Raw genomic sequence first — 20,515 nt, forward strand, 5'->3', positions numbered from 1 at the left:
AAGATTTCAGGCTAAAGTGGGCAAGAAGAGTTGTTTCAGAGAGCATCAATTTAATCACCAACCACCAATGACCATTCAAAACCATGTTCCTTGATAAAAATATACCCCACAAGGTGTGACAATGACCAGTGAATCCATTACAATCATAACAACCGTTCAACAAGCACTCACACTAAACCAAACACACAGTCAGAATATCAGCTCAACCCAACAAACACTCATAGTGTCTGCTAAACCCAATAACCATTGACAACAACTATTAACACAAATTAGTAAATGTTTCTCCAAACCAAAGAGCTCCAACAATTCAATCCATGAAGCTCCTTCAAAGATTGTGCCATCCAAGTAATGATCACAATGATAATTTTATTTACATTCAAGAATGCTGCGAAGGTTGACATCATTGTCTCTTTTGCTATATAATCAACCATCTTCAATACAATTAAAAATAGCATTCTCTCCAGTAGGAGCACTGTTGATTTACATATAATCGTTTTGTTATCAGCGGTTCAGTAAACACCTGGTACTTACAACGACTTATACCGTATTTGATCTTTCATGGATATTTGAACCTTGATATGTCCGCCAAACACAGACCATGACGTGCTCTGATCCGGCTGGTTGGAGATACATTCGTGCGTTACAGGCGCTTGTCCAGACAGAAAACACTAGGCAAGCTCTTTTCTCCAGAGGTCAACGCAACCTGCTGTCCCTCATTGGGCAAATCATGCGAAAACTAACCGACTCAGTGATCCAGAGTGTTTGTCTGGACATGCTTCACTTTTATTTTAACGATAGCCACTATTTTGAAACGTAGCTTGTACTTCTGAACGTATCCTAAGCACGTACAAATAGATGTATTACAATGTGATGTTACAATGTGATAGCAATCCTTGTAAATTTGAATAAGGAGACACGACAATACGTGCTAAAGCAATGCTGCATTACGACTGTAGACTGCAATGCAATGGTTAGGGCTAATGTGCGGGGCAATTTCAATATAGGCTACTGTACATAAACCAAGCCTAAAGTCTGACTATTACGCGCATAAGTGCTTCGTGATGATTCTTCCAGCTGCTCTTTCGCATCACTAGTTTCCAGCTGTATCAGAGAGAATGTTATTCTTCACCTAACAAGATTTAATATGCAGTGCGGGTGGCACAAAAAACTCCACCTAATCTTGAAAGTCTTAACGAGATCAAAATTCAATCCCATCTAAGAAAAAGTAGAATGACGTTATTTGACAATGTGCCCAAAATCCTTAATGAATAACTTAGCGAGAGGAGAAGACAAATACGGTCCCAGCTGTTTCCTGTTGAAAACGTCAGTGTAGTGTGGATAAATGTGAGGGATTTTCTCTCTAAATCCTGTTCGCTAAATCTCACTTCACCCAAACGAGCCTGCGCAATGGAACAAAGTCGGAATATTGAGATGTGACATTGCTTGCACCTCATCCTCTTCCTCGCTGTTTTTTTTAATGACTTCAAACATATTCCTCTTAGCTGGGCTTTGGCGCGCTGAGACCCACGGGGATGTTTAACGGTTACTTCTTTCAGTGGCAACTGTGTGATGTCTTCAAGGTAACTTTATTCTTTTTCGTTCGGAATGTGCACCTTTTATTCTTATGTTATAATTTAGATAATTATTTTGTATTTTGAAAACACATATTTTGCAACTGTATACATTCACCAAGCGTGCTTACAACATTAACGCATTTATGGGATATACAGTAGACTATACCACCATTTAACTTAATTGACATGGATCTTTTTGCCATTTAGCTATCAACATTTAAACTATTGGACTTAATATGTATGTACTTGCAAGGTTTGTATGTAACCTACCTAGAGGTTTTTCTCATAAATATTATCAATGTCATGTAAAAGTCATTTGTTATTTAAAAACAAGACATGCATGCATTTTAGATCTAAGAGGGAAAGGCGCGTAAATGTGGAGATAGGTGTAGAAACGCGTAAATGCATAGTTGTGTAATCCATGGTGAATTAAAAATACATAATGGTGATTTTATAATCGGTACATACGAGCGTGCAATGCATTTAATATGATTAAATGCGTTGCAAATGTATGGGTGTTAAGACAGGTGTTAAATATACACAGTGAAATGTCCAGTGTTTATTCAGCTCTAACAGTGTTGATTTAACTTTCAAAAGATAACATTTGGTCCCACTCTGGAATGTGGGGCCAAATGCTATCTGTTAATAGTTGAATTAACACTGTCAGAGTTGAATTAACTCTGGACATTTTACTGTGTACTAAGCGCGTTGCACGTTTGATCGCCCATTCACTCGACCTGTTTTTGAACTTCAACTTTGAAATTCGCTTTAACAGGCTCCGAAGAAATGAAACAGAAAAATCTATACTTTTGAAAGAAGGGGGGAAATACTTTTTAAAGTCTTTGCCTGCCCAAGCACCCTGCGAAAATAGGTAGAGTGGGTTCCAATATAATCATTAATACTCTTTATTATGTAAATTATGGCGACGAAGATTCCGTTGGGTTGCACTGACGGGTTTGGCGGCTCTGCAGTTCATCATCTGAAGCAGAAGTGCGTGATACCCCCACTTCAGTACTTTACAAGCGAGCGATCTGGTGCTTTTTAGCTTGTTAATAATGTCTGATTGCCTTCTCTTGACACTTAAAGAGAATGGTGATGGGAGGGCTGTTTCTCAGGAAAACGGAAGTATATTTTGAATACAGCCTAATGTTTTATGCCAACAGTTATTGCAGAATTGCTTAGCTTGATTGATAACCAGTTGTATACTGTGGTGCGTCTGCCTAATGTAGAATATTATTCTTTGTGCATACTAAACGTAATTTTCGGGCTTTAAACACAATTGTTTTCAACAAACTTTTCCTTTTTCACAAACCAGTGGGCATAGTTATCTTTTTTTACTGAGCATGTTTTGTGATAAAATATCCTGTCTTATATCGGGCACACAGTTTGGAATAAGCATCTTGGCCTTTGGGCCAGATGTGAGAGATTCATTCTTCTTGGACGTGGCATGTTTCATCATCACTAAATAGATCTTAATATGATCTCACTGTCAACATTTTAAAACCTTGTTTATGCACCAGTGTGTCTGTGTGTGTGTGTGTGTGTGTGAGAGAGAGAGAGAGAGAGAGAGAGAGAGATGCTTACATGTTATGTTTTATTAACTTAAATAATGACTGTCAGCCTCCACGTCTTTGTAATTATATTTTTTTAGTCTGTTTAGTAGTCAGATACTCCACATGAATCTCTGTTTAGCCACCTATTTATCTATGTGATGGCCTCAGAACTTCAGTCTACTGGGTGTGTGGACAGAGAACACTATGATTGCAATTAGATGATAAGCAGGCTAAACTTTAAAGGACAGATAAAACATCTGCCAATTAGAATGACGTGATGAGGATGAGAGAAAGGATTTAAAGCTGCTGTTACCCTGGCAGAATTCTTCACAATCGAGCCAGTGTACTGTCTCCTTCTCCTATTGGTTAGTGTAAGATGTGCTGTTTATCAACCCCCCCCCCCCTTTCTTTCTCTCTCACTCTCCATCCCTGTCTCTCCCTCTCTCCTTTTCTCCCTCTTCTCCCGTTGGTTACACTGTGCATGTTTGTATCTCTCCTATTGGTTGCACTGTAAATTGCAATGTTTCGGTTATAATGCAAGATGCCCTGGTACATCTGATTATATTATTTGGTCTCTCTCTCTCTCTCTCTCTCTCTCTCATTGGTTACAGTGTAAAATGTGCTGTATCTCCTGCACGCACACCCTCTCTCTGGTGCTGTGTGTTTTGACCCTAACCCCGGTGGTGACAGCAGGGGCTGAGACCCTGTGTGGGGCAGAGCTGGTGGACACGCTGCAGTTTGTGTGTGGAGACAGAGGCTTTTATTTCAGTAAGTGCACTTTTTATTTATTCATAAAGAACTGCTGCTTCCCCCCTGTGCTAATGGACTCTTCATAAATAAAAAAACAGATGTTTCTCCTTGCCCTTATTTCCTCTGACTTTCTGTCTTCTCCCTTTCTCTGGATTCAGTCTGGCTAACAGACCAGAGTGAGGGCAGTGCTCTGGTCCTCTTGTTATTTTTCCCCGGAGCGTGATAGTCTCATTGTGTGATGGAATTCACCGTAGACCGATACATGGATATCCTGCAGGGGAAATCTGCAGGCAGTCTTATATTATTGGGTGCTGAGAGTTAAATTAAGTGTAGATTGATATTTAACAGCTGGATGTATATTAAATCTATGGTTAGTAGCTGCTCTGTCCTTAGGGACAGCACTTTTAAGTGGAAGTTGGCAGTCAAAAGGAGTAAAACTGTGAGCACAGAAGTGAGCTGTTTTCCAGCGGAATGGGAAAGCTTCCCAAAGAAAACGTTTGGTGTGGCGCATTTTCGACTTAAAGCCCAGATTCCAGGTTCATCCTCCTGATCAGTGGCTATCAGTAGTAACATTTTGGCCCGTTGCAGACATCTTCACAGATACTCATCTACAGTACTGTAGTCCCAGCAGGGTACTGTTTATGGGTTAACAGGACTCGTAACAAAGCCAGCAAAATTCACATTAGGGGTCTGCTGATACCATAAAATGATCTCCTGCAACCCCCCCCCCCACTCCACATCCCCCATCCCATAATGCCACCCTGCCACCTGCATTCACATTGATTTTGGAGGTCTTTCAAATGAAAACTGCACAGAATAACTTTTTTTATTTTTATTTTTTGCTTGCTTGAAAGCCGAGTCCGCCAAGACTCATTCGCTCATTTTGCGCTGACGTGAGTAAAATTCTGGGCTCGCGCTGCAGTGCACTTCACCACTCTAATCCACTTGTGTCATTGTAATTTCGTAAACTTCCCATTCATATCCGCTCTCACGCAGGAGGCCTCTCAGAGCGCTGGAGTGTGTTCAGCAACATCCTCCTCCTTCCACTGTGTCTGTGCTCTCTCAACGCCGGCTGTCTCGGTGAGCGCTGCTCTTCTGCCTAAGTGGGCGGTGGACAGCGTCAGCTGGTCTGGCTGCTAGCAGGCACTGCCTAGGCAGCCCAGCCCGCTGCTTCTCCCCGAACCTCAAAAGTCGATGAACGGCACTGTGCTGGGCAGACTGGGGCCTCCGCCAGCCCGGGAGGCACTCTACCCCGTGGCTGTGACTACCTTTGTGGGGCTGTGTTTGACGGACACTGGCAGTGCAAACATCCAGAAGGTTATGCATTCCTTGGATAAACAGAGAGGGGTGATGCTCTCTCTCTCTGCTAACTGGAGTGGTCAGACATGGGTGTCCAGTGCATTCACCTGTAGCAAAGGGGCTCACTGTGGTGCCAGGATGGGATGAGGCAAGAAAAACTTTTGTTGGTTTTGTGTAGCCAAGGTGTGACCAAGAAAAAGGTTCTAGAAGGTGTCTCGGATAGCATGAGGACGAGTATCACAACTTTTGTGTGTACCATCTGTGACCAGCAGGTTCCAAGATGAATGTGTAGCACAGAACCGAAAGTGTAGTGCCATGTTCTGTGCCTCTGCAGAGATATTAGAATGGCTTGTCACAGCTAACGAGCCAAATATTTCTAATATTTCAGGACTTTAAATGTCATCACCACTACAGATGCATGAGAAATTACCCTTTGGAAAAAATATTATTTTGAAACAAAGTGTAGGCTGAGAAAAGATGCTAATCATAGTCAGTTTTTTCCAATTTTTAGCATGACCTAGAAAACCTGCTCTTTTTTTGCATTCAAGCAGATGGAACTGTGCTGCGATAATGTCTTATTTACAGTGGCTGGTCTATTGGGGGTATCTGAAGTGGATGACATTCGAAAGGAATGAGATAGTGGGTTCAAGCTTAAATCAAATCCAAGTACCCTAAACAACCGCAGTGAATCCATGAGAACATCCACTCTGCTGATACAAAATGTCCCTGTGTTAGTCAGAACCCACCTGTTTCTGTGCTCAGCCCCCATTCTGGGACAATTCAGTGTTACCCATTTTCAGTCCCCTGCATCAATACAGGGCACCCATCTGAGATCAGGTGGTTATTTAAGAAACCTGAACATTAACTAGCAGAGGGGGCTTGATTTAGTTAGCATTTGAGTCCCCCCTGGAAACTTTTACTGTAAATAGTTAGGCAGCAATGGACTGATGATTGCCGAGGAGAGATGACCGTAGTGACAAATGCATGTCAAAGCTGAAATGTCTCCTGTACATTGTTAAACTTTTATTGTCATCTAAACCTGAGTGCACTGCATGTCCTATAAGCTACATCAGGAGGAACACTGCCTTCATGCCTACTTACATGCATAAAAAACAGGGTCTCACTCAATAACTGAGGGGGGCATTTCAGCATTCAGACCTATAGCATTATCTCCATATTACTGTTAGAAGTTCTGCTGCCCTGTGCCTGGGTATCCCAGAAACAATTCCAAGGAACTTTCTGTCTGTAGGGATTATTCTCTTCGGAGAGGAGAATACATTCTGATTGTGAGATACAAAATGGGTTGAATGGTTTGAGGTGCAATGCCATTTGACCCCGAAGGAGCTGTAATTTTGGTTGTAAATTATGTTTTCTGGTAAATTAAGGTTTCAGTAACGGATTAACTCTTTTTGGGCTTCCTTACTTGTGAACTTAGTGGTAAATGTTAAACAGCACCAAAAACTGTTCTTGAGAGAGATATCTCTTTCAACACACCAGAGGAAAAGCGGTCCAAAGAGACCAGAAAACTTTAGTATGAAGAATGAAGCGGGAAAGAATATAGGAATAGTCAGCAGTACATGAAAAAGTGCTGATACAGCTGGAGACAACTAGAAAGAGAATGGTGTGTAAACAGGACACCAGTTGATGCACAGGTGAGTCTCTTCCCCAGAGGAAAGAGGATAGATGAGTCTCAAGCCCCAGCAGCAGGGAATTGTGGGATTAAGTGAAGACCGTGGCAGCATCCCTCCTCTGGTTTTAATAAGGAGCTGAGACTCAGCTTCAAGCAGGTGTTTGGTCGTATGCGCCTCTACCAGCCTCCTTGTATTATAAATGATCACGTTCTGGATAAGACTTAACAAAGTACTCTGACCATTGATTGGCACACAGCAATAGGTGCCTGATAAAAACCCACCCCTTTTAGTGATAATTAGAAGACGAGAGAGAGCAGAGGCACCTCCAGGTGGCTCACTCGTTTTGAGTACAGACTGAGCCAAATAGCTCAGACATCACTCATGAAAAAATTTTCTATGTCATTATCCAATTATTACTGGGAGTTGACAGCGGAGGGATACAACTGGCTCTATCCTCCTAGGACACGGTTGGCTGAGATTGAGATTGGCTCTCAAAATATAGCTGAATTAGCACCTCTTACTGACGTTCCAGGTGCCTGCAGGTTACTATTTATCTTTGGTGAGAGATCCAGTCCTGAGCATTAGAGCTGCTCACATGAAAGGATCGCACATGCTTTAAGCCAACACTTCTTGTGCAGGTGTGAGAGATGTAGCGGTTAATGGAGCAGGATACTGGCTACTTGCCAATTCCAACCCATGGTGAAAAAGGGGGGGAAAATTCTCCACCTCAATAGAAATAAAATGGGGGGCCAACAAGGGTTGGATTTCAATTGAATAACAAATGAAGACAAATCAGTGTGTAAAATGAGAAGGAAATTTAGTTTGGCCATAAAGCTTTGTGGTACCAGCAATAAAGAGGTAGTTTCCAGGTCCATTGCTGCGTTTTACGGTCCCCCTCCTGCTGTAAATTGCCTGGACTCTCTGCAGGCAGTGGCCTGCAACGGCTCCAAGAATCCACTGATTTTATTAACCAGCAGCAGCCTGTAAAAGCCATATGCTCGCTGTAACACTCTGCTGGGGAATCGGGTCCTTTTTTCCACTGCAGCTCGTCTGAGGAATGTGGTGCTACGAATACTGTCTCCAGCAGAGAGCTGCGGCGATGAGGGGTGGACCAGCATCCTGCCTCCTGCACATAGCCCTCCCTGTCAAAATAACATTCAATAAAACTGCAAATGATATTAATTAGAATCGTGTAATGTTGAAAGTGAAATAGAAGGTATCAACAAATTGCAAAACTCTTTGTAGTTAGATGGAATGATGGAAATGATTAATTACCATTTATTTAAATTGTCATATGTGAGAATGCATTTAAAATATGTTCAAGGGCTCGGCAGATTTCAGAAGGAAAATCTGGTTTATAGACAGATCAGAACTAAGCGCAGCTGTTCGCAGATTTCTGACAATATGAAATTGGCTGAGTAGGTTTCTTCAGCTGTCCAATGTGCAGTGGACTGTGCAGACATCATCTGTGGCCCTCCACAGCTCTAGAAAGAAACTTTTCCCACTCACTAGAGGGGGCTGGTTGTTATCTCCACTTCCTCACAGACTGAACCCTGTTATCTACCTGGAAGAACCTTGAGATACAGGCTCTTCTCTACCATAGATTCATGAAAACGATTTCTATTTTTGCTGTAAATAACTTTTAGGGTTCCCTGGCTATTTCATGTAATTTATTACATTTTTGCTCCACGTGGGATCTCGGTATAAGAATACCGTTTAAAACACAGCTATGACCATGACCTATACCCAGAGGAACTGGCTTCCTTTACTGGGCAGTCTGTGGAGGTAAAAGGTTATAATGTATACTCTGTAACTGTTATCCTCAATTATGCATTGGTACTCTTTGGTGGGCAGGCTTTGTTGGAGCAGTTCTAAAATTAAAGGACCCATGATCCAATCTGCTTCATATGCCTGTGATGAGTTAGCAGGTTAAGTGCACCCCAATTTTTACCAAATGACTGCAGCCAGATTTGCAAGACGTATGTGCAGAATGCTTGATACAAAGAGAAGTATCCTAATGTGTGTAGAATCCTTAGGACTAAGGACTCGAGCGAAAGCTTGTGCCCACTGTGGATTCTGGCACTGGGCATGGCACAGCGGGAGGTGGCTTGAAAGGTTACATTCTGTGTTTGTTTACAAAGGCTCTGGGACATGGCCCTTTGTTTACAGGGATTAGAGGCAGTAATCCCTCTAATGGCGGTGCTTTAAAGCCTTCTCCAGCTGATTACGCTCCCCACTCCAGCTGTTTGTGTTGCGGGTTTACACGTTATTTGAAGGAAAACAGAGGATGACAATTTGTGGGGCTTTATTTCGAACGGGAATGGAAAATGGGCCAGGAGTGCATAGGCCAGGAACCTGCCCACGCAGCAGAAATATGGCTCCCACAACCTGTCTGGTTGCGTAGTCACACACTGGGGCTGGAGACAGTTCCTCTCTCTCACGAAACCCCATTGTTCAGAAGCTGATAATGGTCAAACCAGCTGACCTGTCAGAATTATGTACAGCTTGAATCCACCAGGCACAAACCACTAGGTTAGAGACCGGGAAGCAGTAATGGAAAACCTATAAAAACAGCTTGATGGCTTTGTATTGGTTGTGTGTGTCACACTTGTTGAAACCTGCAGTGCCTATATGAGTTGTGTGTTTGGCTATGGACACACAGGCGATAGCTGCATTGGTTGAGGCTGTATGCATATGAATGGACTGAATTGTGTGACGTATGGGTGCTGCCACAGTTATACACGTGCATAGCTTGCACAGATTGTTTATTTAGCCTGGCTGTTTTCAGGGTAGAGCCCCTCATCCACTTTCTACTACTCCATTCACTAAGCATGTAGTGACACACTGCCCTCTTTTGTGTGGATGGTTTGGTTTGGACGTGGCTTTTTTTTTTGGTTTGTGGTTTTGTGTGATGAAGTTTAGTCTGTGACACAAAGGAAAACCTTGTCTTTTGTGTCTGTGTGAGGCTGTAGACAGTCTAGATGGGATGGGTAGGGAGGGGGTGGTGGTAGTGGTGTTTATCATGCAGTTCATGCATTGTGACTTTGGAAGTATGTAGAAATCCAGCATAACTCTGATCCAACACACCTTAGTGTCACGTGAAGATGAGATCTGTTTGTTCTTTTTCTGTTTTATTCTGCCACACAGAGAAAGAACATCAAAACATGCTCTACTGCACAGAGGAGTCCTGGAACAGGAACATTGTGAAAATATATGTTAATTGTAAAAACATGTTAAGAACAGTATAGGAGCTGTAATGTTAGAGAAATTGAATTACTTGATAATGTTTAATGTTAACTATAGTATAAATATACTCCGAGAAATGTAAGCACTGTAATGTCATGGTAATGCTGTGTAGAATCAACTGGGATACTAAGTGCTATGCCAGTGTATATTTGCTCAGTCGGAGGGGCTACACATTTTGACTTCAAGCTTGTCTTGGGTTTTTTTGCCATTCATGAGAGGCTTGCAGGCACTTGAGGGGCTTAAATTCTCATTCCCAGTAGAGTGATGCACCCCACAGTCTGGAATCAAACCCTCAGGTTGACTGGGCACCAGCATTCTGCCTGCGCCAGATGCACATGAAGTTTGGTCCTCCAACAGAAGGACTGCACTGCTCAGCTGGCAAGCTGCAGAGTGAAGAGGCACCAGCTGGCAGCAGACACTTCAGAGGATGTATGCGAGTCTGAGTATCTCAAATTGACAGAGGACATTGCAGCACTGAGAACGAGGCTATGAAAATGGGTAAAAACAGGGTATGAAAATGTGGTTAAAGATAGATGGCTATAATATCAAAGGCAACAAAAATGTCTCCTCTCTCTTTCGTTGTACGTCTCACCCCCTTACCTCCAAAATGCACATTGCATCAATAACCCTTGCTCCTTCGCCTCGTCATTGCATCAATACCCACTAAATCCCTGCCAGGGTTCATAGTCTTTGGACTAATCTGTTCCACAGTTAGGGCCCCTCTCCCTCCTGAATAGTGTTGTCAGGACAAGGTGAGCAGAGAGCAGAAGTTAATGCACTTTGTCAGCTCTGGCTGCATTTTGAGCCAAGAGCTATTAACTCTGAAAGGGAAAGGCATTTCCTCCTTGTAAATGCCATATTAAATTATTATTTCATTTGGTAACGGGGAAAAGCCTATTGGAGCTATATTGCTCATTTTCAAAAGTGTGCCGGGTGAGTGAGGAATTGGAAATGAAGAGTGGGATATATCATAAAGGGCATTGGATGGAGGTAGGGGTAAAAGCCAAGACTCCCCTTGCCACAAGTGCCAACCTTCTCTGGCCTAATGGGCAGCTGCAGTGAGAGCAGCGGACAAAGCTCCGTATCTTTGTTGTCCCCACATGCAAGTATGACGCCTCTGCTCTCATTCAAATCTTAAATTGTACCTTCTATCTTGTACTCAAATTTGCTTCACTAGTGGTTAATTTCTATAAGATCTGTAACTCATCTGTACCCAAATTTGACCATCCTCTAACTCAACAATAAATGTCTGATAGAGCAAAATGAACTTTGGAATGAATAAGTAAATAAACAAACAAATAAATAAATAGTGGAAAATCCAATGTGGCACCATTCACGGGTCCTTTTTGGTCCAGAGAGGCATGCTTTACGGGTAAATCTTTTTCTAGTGAAAAGAGGGATATGTGCTCAGCCTACATTATTAGTCACCTGCTATGGTGCCACCATTTGGCCAGTTGGAGTCATATGGCCAGTGCATGTACTTGGCACAGTGCTCTGTAAACCTACTAAATTTGGTCAGTTTTTGAGCCATTTGCAGTCTTTTTTATCCAAGGTCATAGAAGGAAGGAAAAAAATAAAAACCAGGACAAAAAACAATAGGCTTTCAGCAGCTTTGCTGCTTCGATGCCTAATAAGACAAAAAAGAACACAGAGTAATAATGCAAGGATTATGATGTGCAGGTAAGATATAATAAAAACAACCTTCAGTATTAAAACAGAAAATAATTATAAGCAAAAAAAGTCTGATAAAAACCAGGTAGGTCCTAAGTTTGTTCCTGAAATGTGTTATTGATTGTGCCTCTAATATTTTGTGGTGGTGGTCCCAAAAGTATAAGGGTATACAAGAAAAACAGTCCTTTTTTTGTTTCACTTTTGGAACTCAAACTAGGCTTTCACTGGATGATCTGAGATCTGTCGGCTGGTAATTAGGATTTCAAATACACACACTGTATATATTTAGGTATATTGACAATTCTGTGCTTTTAAAACCAGTAAAAGGACCTTATAATTACCATTAAAATCCTACATGCAACCAGTTCAAGGATCAAAGGGCAGGAATAATATGGGTTCTCTTTGTTTTTTTAAATCAGTTTTCTGGCTGCTGTATCTTGCAAAAGTTGAAACTGTTCACTGCTTGAATTAACCTTTCTTAATTAATCTACCTGTGTGAGAAAAGTTTGGTTATGTTTTATATGGCCCTGAAAGTTATATTAACCCCTGAATTCCTAACATGTGGTTTATTGTTAGAAACCAGAGCTGCTTGGTATATTTCTGGCACAGTTACAAGATCCCCCCCTTTTTTTTTTTTTTTTTTTTTTTTTAGTTGCAAGAAGTTTTCAATCTTCCAGAATTAAATGTCACTGAGGCAGTTCTCCAGGGAGTTGGCTGTACTGCCATCAGAGTGTAGAACAGACAGATGCAGGTGAATGTCATTGGCATAGCTAGGGAAGTCAACACAGTGTTTGTTGCAATCCTTCCAAGCAGCACGTTTAGAGAGAAAAGTACAGGGCCCAAGATTGATTCCTGAGGAACACCAGAATTATGCATGTCTTTTTGGATAAAGATACTCCTGGCATGATGTAGATGGGTTTTTATCTAACCTAGTACAATATCAGAGAGGCAAACCAATGTTTTGAGTATCGAATGTAGCACTGAGATCTAACAGATAGATATTGTATCAGTGTCAGCATTTAGTTAATTAACAACATTTACTATAGCAGTTTTGTGACTGTGATTGGAATAAAAATCTGACTGGAGACCCTCTAGATGGTGTTGTCATCTAATGAAGTCACTGAGACATTGAAAAAAACACCGTTTACCCTGAAATTTGCTTTAAAAAAGGAAGCTTTGATATTCATAATTACATAAATGCAGGAACCATCTTCAGAGCAACAATGCCTCTCCCCAACTTATGTATGTCACTAATACTTACTGCAATACTACCCTGACTCCCCTGATTCAAATTTAACTTTAAAAAAGCATACTAAACATCACTGGTTTAAGGTCAGGTTATGTCATTACCTCAGCATGATATTCAATGTCTTCCCACTTGAGTGGGGTAAGCTACATAAATGAGAATTTCACCACTCCTCCAGATGGCAGCAGCTCTCCTATACTGCATTGTGTGACATGTAGTATAGAAAAAGATCAGCAGGTCACAGGCAAGGATATCAGAGGAGTCCATAGGCTCGGCTGTACTATTGTAGAAGTGCAGTGGCATTGTTATGAAGCAAAAGCACAGTATAGTAAGGGTCCTTAGGCATTACTTTCACTTTTAAATACATACATGTGACAGCAATATGTGTTTAAGGCAGAAAAATCACAACAACTGAAGGGTGTCATAAATTCACATGCACTGTTAGGAACTGTATGAAGAAGACTGCATGTGATTGTTTTCAATGCCTTACTTTACAGCTTATCAGTGTTTTTTTAATACTTTTATTACTTTTTTAATTCCATTGATAAATTAATTTCAGCAAACAAGTTTTAAATGGAAAATGTGTTCCATCTAATGTAGTTCTGAAAGCTAAGAGGATCTCATTCCAATTTCCATCTTACAGTTTACTGCCAGGGTCCAGTTCTGACAGTACTGCACCAGCCCTTGTTCTGTGTGTGACAGAAGAACAAAGTAATCTGTGTAGAGCAGAAATTCTACCTGTATGCTATGTAGAGTGCGGCAGTATAATTTGATATTCTTTCGGACATTGTGGTCTTTGTCCATCTCCCTCTCTCAGCCAAGGAAACCCACACTTTCTTCCTTCATTTTTCTTCCCTTCCTTTCCTCTCCTTGCCAAGTAAATCCACCCTGTATCCTCACTTCTGCGTCCCAGGTAAGCTTACCCTCTCTCTTGCTCTCTCACTTGCAGGTAACCCCTCTCTCTTCCTCTTTCCTAGGTAAACTCTTTAATTCTCTTCTCTATTCTTAGATAATCCCACGGGTGCTTTCTCTCTCTCAATCCCAGGTAAACCCTCTCTCTCCTTTTCTTTCTCAGGTAAACCCACAGGCTATGGATCCAGCTCAAGACGGTCACACAATCGTGGCATAGTCGACGAGTGCTGCTTCCAGAGCTGTGAGCTACGGCGACTGGAGATGTACTGCGCACCAGTGAAACCTGGCAAGGCTGCCCGGTCCGTCAGGGCACAGCGCCACACGGACATACCAAAAACCCAGAAGGTGAGTGGCATCTTGTGCCACACAAAACACAAAGGGAAGGAGGATGTGTGGCTGTGCTTGATACCAATACAGGTGCAACAGTGATTCTCATTACAGGGTTTTAGATACTTCCAGGGGGCCAGATGATCTACCTCCAAAATTGTTGTCTGATTAATGGATCTAAACATTTTTGGTCAATTTACTCATTGGCTTAGCAAGAGTTGTCAAGTATCGACTCTCCATGATGACTCAAACATTTTTATTCTTTTACATATAGATAAAATAAGATCACCCAAAAAGATCACCTGAGAGTTTATATTGTCTCTAAAACAAACAGATCACCTCTACCTTTTTGATTCAAGGATTGGTATTGCATGATCAGTAACATTAGCTATTAAATGTAAATTACTTAAACTCTGCTTCTGCCAGTAACCCCCATGTGTAATTGGACATATGACTCCCTGTCTCCTCTCAAGGGCCCCAACTATTTTACTTAGCCACTATTGCTTTTTAAATCTATTTCACAGAAACAAATGTCCGGTAATAGTCACCCATCCTGCAAGGTATGTTTCCCTCTTGCTGGAGATTTTAGGCTGCATGCCTGAGCTGAAGCTCAATGCTCCTGGTGCCATCTTAGATGTGAGGCATGCTAGCATATTCTGCACTGCATGTGTTAAAACGTTCTTATAGAAACAACCTTCAGCCTGAGCAGTTGTGTTTGATGTGATGCATTTGTTATTCACTTGATCGTGGTTGGCATGCAGTATGATTAGTTGTTTCTTTGACAGGCCTGCAAAGTACAGGTACACTCCTTCTGGGGGCATACTGTTTCTATAGTTCATGCTCTGGCTCTATGTTACCGAGTCTCTCTGGGACTTGCATGCCAGGCGCCATTCTGGCTCTGTTTCTAGAATTCTGGATTCCATTGAATTCATGCTCTGGCCCTGCTTCGTATGCATTCTAAATCTCCACTCATTTATATGCTGGCTCTTCTGTGCATCATAAATCCTCATACATTCATGCACAGCCTTTGTTTACTATACAGCATAACATTACTGTTTAATCATGTCCCAGCTGCACTGCAAAAATCTGCTCCCACAGACCTTTGTATCAAGCCTTTTCCTGCTCTCTTTCAGGAGGTGCATCAGAAGAACACCAGTCGAGGGAACACGGGGGGCAGAAATTACCGGATGTAGACAAAGCAAAGAAAGAGTGACTGACCGAAAGAATAAAATGGTGGGGAAGGGAGAAGGACAGATTGGTGGTGGGAGACGGGAGTCATGCGTTATTGGGTGGGGGGTAGGAGGGGTTTGTGTCAGCCCCAAGTGGAGCAGTTGACTGTCAAAGCAAAAACTAACACTAGGGGTAAATCAAAATGTACAGAGAGAGACACATTTATACAATGCATCATATAAAATGGGAGAAAGTAAGCTGTTGGTAATGTCCAACCAATACACTAAGCCAGTGTAACTGCAGAGATCAGAGAAGCAAACAGTCCCTTGGCATTTCAGCTCTTGTTTCAGTTGTACAATTTGCACACTCATGTGGTTTTAGGGAGGCTGTGTGATCAGAAGGTTTTGGACTTTCTTGTGCCCAAGACAAAACCAGCCCCTGACACACCTCTTAAAGACATAAACATAGGACCAGGGTATACCTGGAGTTAATCTATCTGCATAATATTGTCATTGAACAAGTCTGTACCTGCATCTGACGGTTCGTATCCAGTGTTTATGAGCTTTTATTGCTTAACCATGTGAAATACCCCACATCTCAGCAAAAATTCAATTATTCACAATACAAATACTCATATCCTCATATACAGTAAACATATTCACAGGCTTACAACAAAGACACTGTTTGTATAATCTTTAAATGTAGGAACAGTTTGGAGTTGAAATAAGATTCTCCCCATGCTTCTGTGACGGAAATAATTTTTCTATGATGTAGCAGGAATGTGGTAAGAATGTTGTGTCCACTAGGTAGTTCCAAAGAGAGGCCAGAAAGGTGTTCTATCTCCATTGCCTTTCAGAGGGCCAGGCTTGGTATCCATTCTCCAATAGATTTCATCATGCCAGACTTGAAGGCAGATGTCTGCATCTTAGTGCAAATTAGATTGTAACTGGAGCCTTGTATTTAAAGGGGTTATTAAAATAGACACCTAGAAGTCATAACTCCAAACACACTTTCTTAACCATCTAGAAAGTTAAGTTGCAGTTTGTGAGTTAGGCTCCACAAAGAATCATGCAATCTGATTGGTGCTACCAACATTTAGTTGGCTAAGTTTCTCATTTCACACCTCCCCCTGACTTGACCTCCTCTTGTTCCCTAGCTATGATTCCCTTCCTGCCACAAGTGACACTACTAGCATTGCTAGATTGTAAATATGGAGATTTCATAATAAGTATAGTACTTCAAAGGTGTGCTAACATTGTTCCATCCCCTTTTTAAATTTATTGCAATGCCTTTTTTCTAAAAAGAAAAAGAAATTCATTTCAAATCAAGTGTCTAATTTGACAAAGCTAACCATTAAGAAAAGAACCATAAGAATAATTCCCCTGCCATGATTTAGATTTTCTTTATTAAAATTATATTACATGAATCAGATTTTGCACAGTAAAAGTCAATTTTTACTCTCCATTTTATGGGTGAGAATGTGTACTTGCTACCTAGCTGGTTAGTTAGCTGGTGTAATCTCGGCAAGCAAGGTTAGTCACCTAGCGGCAAACAAATGTAGTATGCATTGGAAGTTATTTTATACCTAGCTAGTTGTTGTTGGGATATATATACACACACATTCAGTGGCCACATTATTAGACTTACATCTCAATCCAACAGATCACCTTAGAGATGAGTTGGAACAGGAGTTTTGCTGCATGAATGTATGTTTGAAAGATCTGCAGGAGTTGAATGATGCTATTGAGACAGAATGGACCAAAATCCATAAGGAATGTTTCCAACACACTGTTGAATTCATGCTATGAAGAATTCTGTCTGTTTTGGAGGGAAAAGAGGGACCTACCCAGTTCTAGATAGGTATACATAATAAAGCGGCCACTGAGTGTATATATTGTTTGTGTGGGTGTGTGTGCGTGATGTGTTGAAAATGTTGAACCTTAAGGTTGGCTGCTAGCAACACACTAATACTGTAAATCATGCTTTTTAAAACTGCCACCTCTGGTAAATTGGGGCCGTACATGACACTGTACAAAACTATTGACTTATTAGCAAAGAACTTCCCCAAATGTTGGACGGACATATCTCACGTCGGAGCATCAAGTTGGTCTGGTTTATAGTACAAGTAAGGAACCTGACCAATAAGGCCACCCAGAGGCAGACAGTATATGATTGAATGCGCCTTTTGATTGACTGAAGGTAAAAGATTGATTTGCGTTCTTTTGATTGATATCCTGCAAAGATAGGGAAGACCCTTTGCTTTCTAGCAACCAGATGTTTTTTCAACTGAGAAAAAGAACAGAAATGGTAGCTGCAACCAAACCAAAGTACTCTCACACACATAAACTATACAGAACACAAGGTCCTTGTCTCACATGCAAAAGCATGCGTATTCACACAGTATTGCAACTCAGAACACACTTTTGTGCACAATCAGACGCACTCGCCATAGTGCAATACTAAACTAATTGTAAGCAAGTTTCATGCAGCAGCTCCTAAAGACCTCTTGAGAACAACCAGATCTGGCTCACTTCCCATGTATTTCCAAGTAGTGTTGCAGCAGTTTGCACAATCTGTCACGCACTAATAAGTGTGCAATGTCACAAAAACCTAAGATTATATCACATCCCGTCACACTGCCTCCTCTGTGCCTGTGTATATTCCACCAATACTCCCACGTAAATTATTTTATGCATTGTTCTACTGTCATTGTACATGATGGTGTCATATAGCAAAACTAATAAGAAATTTTATCCACTGTATAATGGTGCTATTTTGTAGTGTGTTATCTGCAAGGGTTGGCTAAAGCAGTGAAAGAAAGTGAAGGTGGAGCTGGTGGTTGGAGCTCTTCCCTTTTGCACAGCCGCGTGGCCACGATTTTTAAGTTTTTTTATTATTATTATTATTATTATTATTATTATTATTATTTGTAAGCTATTTCAATCAGTTAGTTGTGTAAGTGAGCAAAATGTATTTCTGTGAAATCTGTGAATGCATGGAAAAACATATCTGATATGATCCCAAGAAGGCTAATTGCCTTTTTTCTACTGTTTGTAAATTATTATTATTATTATTATTATTATTCATAATTGATCACTATGCCAAATGACTTGACAAAAAGTACTGTGAACTGTAATCTTAAATTGTTACCAAGATGTTTAAGGTCATAGTATACTTTTGTCTGTCCTGTAACTCATGTACTGCAAGAACTGGTAATGTTGACTTCAGTAAACGTGTGTACAACATGCAACAAGCGTAATATGCACTGGAACTTCTCATTGTCATGAGAGATCTGGCCAGCTGGACACCGATGATTGGTCACCCTTGACAATGACAATTCTGAGGGCAGCCTGATCTGAGGTATTTTTTTTTTTACTGAAGCAACAGAACAGCTGATTTCTGTGGTACTAAATGCAGCTCACCTGTATTCAACATGTTGTGTGGGGTGTTGGTTTAAGTGTGAAACTGGGAGTCTATGGAGCTTCGCCTACCAGACTGATGGTCACTGTTCAGAGTGTGCTTCCAGAGAAATTTGAAGCTTGTCATGTCTGGTACAACAAGCTCCATTTGTTCCCTTGTTACTCCACACAAAGCTGAGTAATGCAGGTGTTGTATATTGCATAGCCAATGAAAAATAAAATCTGAGGAAAATTCTGCTGTAAGCAGAATTATAGGGTTGAATCAACCAGGTTTGGGCAGGAATTATTGCATTGTTCATTTAGAAAAAAAATGTCTGAGTGAATTCACAAAATTATCCACAACATAAAATAACAAAACGGTCTCTTGATTTTAAAGCACAAAAGTGAGTTTTGTCTTAATCAAGCCCAATATTAAGAAAACTTTCAAAAGGATTTTTAAAGCTGTCTATCAGAGGACAGATGATTGTCTGATTAAAGCGCTTATTATTATTGGTGCTCCATTATATTCTGTAGAAAATGTTTAAATACTGACAGATTGTTCACAATTCCTGCTGAATAAACCACTTGTCAATATTCCTCATTTGCCTGGAGAGTGATTTCAAACACAGGTATGTGCGCACGCACGCGCGCGCGCACACACACACACACATACACTTAAATTATATATATATACATATATATAAAACTACAACCCTGGAGGTTTACCTCCTTGCTTGCTCCTTTTACTTTTATCTCATCACCCCATTATCTTTTACCCACTTCCAGGCACGTTTATCTCAAGACCTTGGTTAGGTCAAGATGGTTAGGATTTCATCTCCTCTGCTGTATCAGGTTGAGCCTTATGCCTCTGATCCCAAAACAAAGGTTAAACGCTGCCTCGGACTTTGGAACTCAGATGGATCTGTGTCTGCCCTCTTGAGAGATTGGAGAAAGAGCCAGGTAAGAAAGAGGGATTCTGAAAGGGATAACAAGACAGAAAGAGCAGGAAGAGCTATAAGAGGACAGCAGACGAGAGAAAGAGAGAGCGAGAGAGCGATTCGGCTCACAGACAGGAAGGAGAGCATAAGTGCACAATGAATGGTCATTAATAAATCAATGCTGCAACAAAAACCTGAGAGGAAGAAAACTGAAATTGCCATCCTTACCTCAGCTTTTTATCTTTCCGGTGTCCTCCCCCTTCTGAGCAATGCCCTCACTAAAGCATATGAACTGAAAGTGCAAAAGATCTTTCATTAATTAAATCTGGATTTTACTGTATTCCGTAGTATTTGAAAAAAGAGCATAATATTAATAATCATATACCGTATATTGCCACATATATATACGGAACCTCAATTTAAAAAATAAAGGTAAACATGATGAAGACCAAAATAAGCAGCATCCAAGTCCAATAGAATTTTATTCATTTTTCATAAAGCCTGGATGATACAAATCTAAAAGGTTATTTGAACAATACCACTTAGGAAAGCTATTAAAACTCAACTCATGGATCTTAAAGATACTGTGTAAAAAGTCAAAAAGTAAATTGGAACAGAAGGAAAAATGCTGATGTTGACTGGTCAAGCAGACATAGGGTGGTGTCACGCCTTAATTATACTTATTAATTGCTCAATATATTTCTACCTTATTCTAGTCCATATCAAGTGATGGTGCCAGGTATGTAAGTACTAAAATGAGTCAGTTCTTGTGGGCATCATAACAGATTGTTGGGTGCTGA

General features: G+C 41.0%; 1 protein-coding gene across 2 annotated transcripts; it reads left to right on the forward strand.

Moving 5' to 3' along the window:
• The first annotated feature begins 1,284 nt into the window (after positions 1-1,284).
• igf1 (insulin-like growth factor 1) lies at positions 1,285-19,374 on the forward strand. 2 transcript variants are annotated; one of them, XM_064343244.1, is made up of 5 exons: positions 1,285-1,580; positions 3,739-3,895; positions 14,046-14,227; positions 14,734-14,769; positions 15,343-19,374. In XM_064343244.1, the coding sequence occupies exons 1-5, from the start codon at positions 1,533-1,535 to the stop codon at positions 15,400-15,402; spliced, it is 483 nt and encodes a 160-aa protein (XP_064199314.1). In that variant the 5' UTR covers positions 1,285-1,532; the 3' UTR covers positions 15,403-19,374. The 2 variants fall into 2 exon arrangements, with proteins under 2 accessions (XP_064199314.1, XP_064199315.1); XM_064343245.1 differs by lacking the exon at positions 14,734-14,769 and having other exon boundaries at positions 1,290-1,580.
• Positions 19,375-20,515: the final 1,141 nt, after the last annotated feature.

Source organism: Anguilla rostrata, chromosome 7 (genome assembly GCF_018555375.3).
Source record: "Anguilla rostrata isolate EN2019 chromosome 7, ASM1855537v3, whole genome shotgun sequence".
Taxonomy (NCBI): domain Eukaryota; kingdom Metazoa; phylum Chordata; class Actinopteri; order Anguilliformes; family Anguillidae; genus Anguilla; species Anguilla rostrata.